General features: G+C 45.7%; 1 protein-coding gene across 2 annotated transcripts in view; it reads left to right on the top strand.

Moving 5' to 3' along the window:
• The first annotated feature begins 581 nt into the window (after positions 1-581).
• The window catches only part of soga3a (SOGA family member 3a), a 14,052-nt gene continuing 10,826 nt past the window's right edge, over positions 582-3,807 (top strand). Inside the window, exons 1-2 of one of the 2 annotated variants that reach the window (XM_035672396.1) lie at positions 582-1,832; positions 2,132-2,299. In XM_035672396.1, coding sequence (XP_035528289.1) covers positions 1,407-1,832; positions 2,132-2,299 — 594 coding nt within the window. In that variant the 5' untranslated portion in view covers positions 582-1,406. The remainder of the gene's footprint in view (positions 1,833-2,131; positions 2,300-3,807) is intronic. The other variant, XM_035672397.1, reaches the window with a different exon arrangement.

Here is a 3,807-nt window from a genome sequence, read left to right as displayed (position 1 = left end):
AGAGAGAGAGAGAGAGGAGGATTTTATTCCGTTAATGAAAGCATCATTTCAGCTGTAGGCTGTCGCTCTCCAGTTGTTTTTAACTAAGCCACTGCATTCCAGTCCAGACTTCATTTCTGCTTAAAATGTAGGTTATCGTGGCTGTTTTGTTTTGAAGGACACTGACTGCAACATAAGGACCTTATTAGAGGAACAGGTAAGGGTCTGTCCACATGCTTCATATGGAAGCTGTGATTCAAGTTTTAATGGCGCTCGAGCGTCAACATCACCAGTTTCGTGTCTCGTTTTATTACTTAGTCTACTACTAGTTACTAGCCTTTGTGACTTTTTCCGGGCCTAATTTCACAGACAGGCTACTGTAGATGCACACTGGCTATCTACTTATGTTATCTCTTGAAGCAGGATGAACAAAATCCCCCCCTCTTGCTCTCCTCGTGATAGTCATCCCCCTCGCATGCTATGATAGCAGATGGCAGCAGGGTGGGAGTACTCCTCCTACGGGTGAGAAAAGAGGAAAGGGAGGTTAAACTAGCCAATTTTACGGACAAGGTAAGTACCTACCGAGTATTTTACAAGATTGTCTGACACTGAGTGTAACCATTGCTGCTCTCGGGTCGTGGTTTGTTGTCTTTAAAGTGAGTGAGTGTTAGCACACCGCTGCTTTATCGAGTCTCCCGCGGCGCGGTGCGTAAATTGATTCGTTGCCATGGATACAGCGTAAGGTGGCATCCTGCGACGTAATTAGAGCAGCCCGGTGTTGATTAGCGGATGTCCCTCCGCTGCCTCTTTCAGACGCCGTTCAGCTATCTGGCTTTAGGAAAATAAACTCATGGTTACAGAGGGCTAAAAATACTGCGCTGCTCTTACATCAGTGCGCTCCGCGATATTTTTGGGAACTTCTCCCATTCGCGTCGGAGTGGTTACTGGGTGTCTCTGGATTGTCGCCTACAACGAGTCTGTGCGGGAGAGAGAGAGGACACAGTGCGCCCTGAGATTTCAGTAGAAACATGTGAAAACAAACGGGTGTAGTGGTGAGGAGGTCTTATAAAAAAAGAAAAGAAAACCAGGACACGGTGGGGACTGTAGCACAAGATGACCGGGTCTCTGTGAGGGTATGGAAGGGACCACAGCGAGGAGCGCAGCGGGGGCTGCAGCCCTGAGCGCTGCTGTGGGGCCGACGGGGGATTTGGCCGGGTTTGGATAATTCAGTATGCCACCGGTCACCGACTGAAAACCAGTCTGAGTCGGGAGATGTGGAAAGTATGCTGAACTGTATCAAAACTGATTCCAACTTTTGCTTTCTAAAGCAGAAATGGATATTTTCAAAATAGCTTGGTGACCAGCTTTTAACTATCTTGATTTTCTAAATAGATGTTTTAAATGTTTTATTTTAATGCGCTGGAGGAATGTGGAGTGCGTTTATGAACGGCTCGGGGCTGCACGGTGGGGGCGGTGCTGGCGGGGGCTATGTCCCGTCTCAGGGATGGGAGTTTGTGCCGTGCTCCAGGATGGATAGGGCAGATAGAGGCAGGGGCAAAAGCCGAAGCCCGCTGAGGAGGATCTCCTCTCCGCCTACTGTCTTCAGTCAGCTCTACGAGCCCCAGTTCGGTGCTTCACCGGCGGGAGGAGGAGAAGGTGGAGCAGGGACGCAGCTTGAGGTTCTCAGGGGACAAATGTGGCCCGGTCCCGAACCCCAGCAGCAGCAGCAGCAGCAAACACAACACATGCGGCTTAAAAAGAAATTTGAAGATTTGAAAAAGCGACACGTACAGGACAAGGAAGGATGGATGCGCGAGAAGGAGTCATTGTTGAGACAAGTGGCTGACATACAAGTAACTGGATATACTTACTACCCTTGTGAAAGCTAAATATATGTCTGTGTGTGTGCCTTTAGTAGTAGTTTGTCAATGGTGCTTAGGTTCACAGTGACTCTGTTGTGTTTTGTGGCACCAACTCATATTCCCAGAATATTCCAGAGCTTCAAATCCGAAAATGTATAACTTGATACAGAATCAGTTTATTATCAAGTATTCATTTCCTTTTTAGCTCTTTTCTAATTTCTTCAGTTTCAAACATGCCAGTTCAACTTCTCATATTTGACAAGATCGCTGCCGACTGTGTCTCCATGCAGGGAGGGGAGAACAGGAGGATTCTGCTGGACCTGAAAACGGTTTTGGAGGAAGTGCAGGCGGAGGTGAAGAGAGAGGAGGAGAAGAGGAGCGAGCTCCAGCTGCAGTACACCAGAGACAGATGTGCCTGGGAGCTGGAGAAGGCAGAGCTCAAATGCAGGATTGCACAGGTAACTCAGGGATGGTTGAGATGATCTGTGGGTGAGATTTGGTGTTTAAGATTGTATGCAAAAGCTTCTGCAAACAAATAGTCAGTCAGTTGCAGAGTTTTAGATTGAGTGTGTGTGTGTGTGTGTATTCGTAGAGCAATGTAACGTATGCATAGCTTTATATATAGCTGTGCATGTCTGGTGTGCTTGCCTGTGTATGCAGGTGCATGCACAGCTTGAGGACAGTTATTCAAAAACAAAGTAACAGTAATCTTGTTTAACAGCAAAACTCGAGTATTACAGTAAGTACATAATAATGCTTTGTTGTAATTAATATCTATGTTGCTTCTTGTGTGTGTGTTTTGTCGTGTGTGCATGTCAGGCCCCCCGTTTGGTGTAAATTGGGCTCACCACGGTTGCCACCCACATGGCAGGGTGATAAGTCATCCTGGAATCCATCCAACTCAACCCTCAGCTTAGACAAAAGATTTGCACCGAGGAGACAAATGTAGTTACCCCCACTCAGCCAGACGCAGACACCCAGCTTGGCTTTTAAGATGAAATATTAACATATTGTTGCCATGGACAGCTATTTGTTGAATGTTTCTTGAAAGGGGCAGAAAATACTTTAGAGAGTTAAGAGTGCATACCAGTGCCATGCTGTGTCAGACATTGCACGGATCACTTGAAGGACCATGTATAGTTATTCTTCAAAGAGATGTGGCTTTAGGGATTTAGCATTTTTTTCTGGTAAGATCAGAAGATGGATTTATTTGGTCGCTTTAAAGTAGAAGTCTTAACCTGATCAGACTTGCTTGTGAAAAGTGTTTGCTCACAGTTGGTTTCTCGGTGTGTTGACTGTCCTTGTGTGTCCGAATGCTCATTGTATGTCTAGTTTTTTTGCGGTGTTGTGACGACAACCCCCATATGATTCCTATCACAGACTTAAAACTGACTGGTCACGCATTCACCCATCACACAGCTCTCCTTTTGTTCGGTCTCCAATGCTACAAGAAAAATCGAATGATTCTCTGGGTGAAGTGACAAAGCTCAGAAATCCCATAATGTGGTGCTGGAAATTGACAAAGTGGTGCAATGATACTGGAGAGCAGTTGGACAAGACCACTGATGACACATGAATGCGACACAGTAACATGGTTTTACCAGATCAGTCACAAATCACTCTCTTCTTCTTTGTCCTGCTGGCTCCATGCCTTCTCACAGTGTGGTTGACAGAGAGCCTTATAAAAACAGTGACATTTACTGTTCTGTTTTGTGTTTGTAAAGCCCAGTGTGGCAGTGAGAAAGAGGCTTAATCTACTGCAGGAGGTTATACCACGATGCCACACACACACACACACATACTTACACAGATGTTTATACTGAGATGCTGATCTGCATGCAAAATATCTGTATTGAAGGCAGATGAGTTATCTGTCAAAGAGCTTTGCCACTCTGTGTGTGTTTATGTGTGTAAACATTCAAAGTGTACAGTAATTGTGAATGGAACATGCACACACACACACACA

Source organism: Morone saxatilis, unplaced genomic scaffold (assembly GCF_004916995.1).
Source record: "Morone saxatilis isolate NCDOM2014 unplaced genomic scaffold, NCSU_SB_2.0 Contig24, whole genome shotgun sequence".
In the NCBI taxonomy this organism is placed as follows: Eukaryota; Metazoa; Chordata; class Actinopteri; family Moronidae; genus Morone; species Morone saxatilis.
The sequence above is the reverse complement of the archived record's forward strand: the minus strand, read 5'-3'. Positions and strand labels throughout refer to the sequence as shown.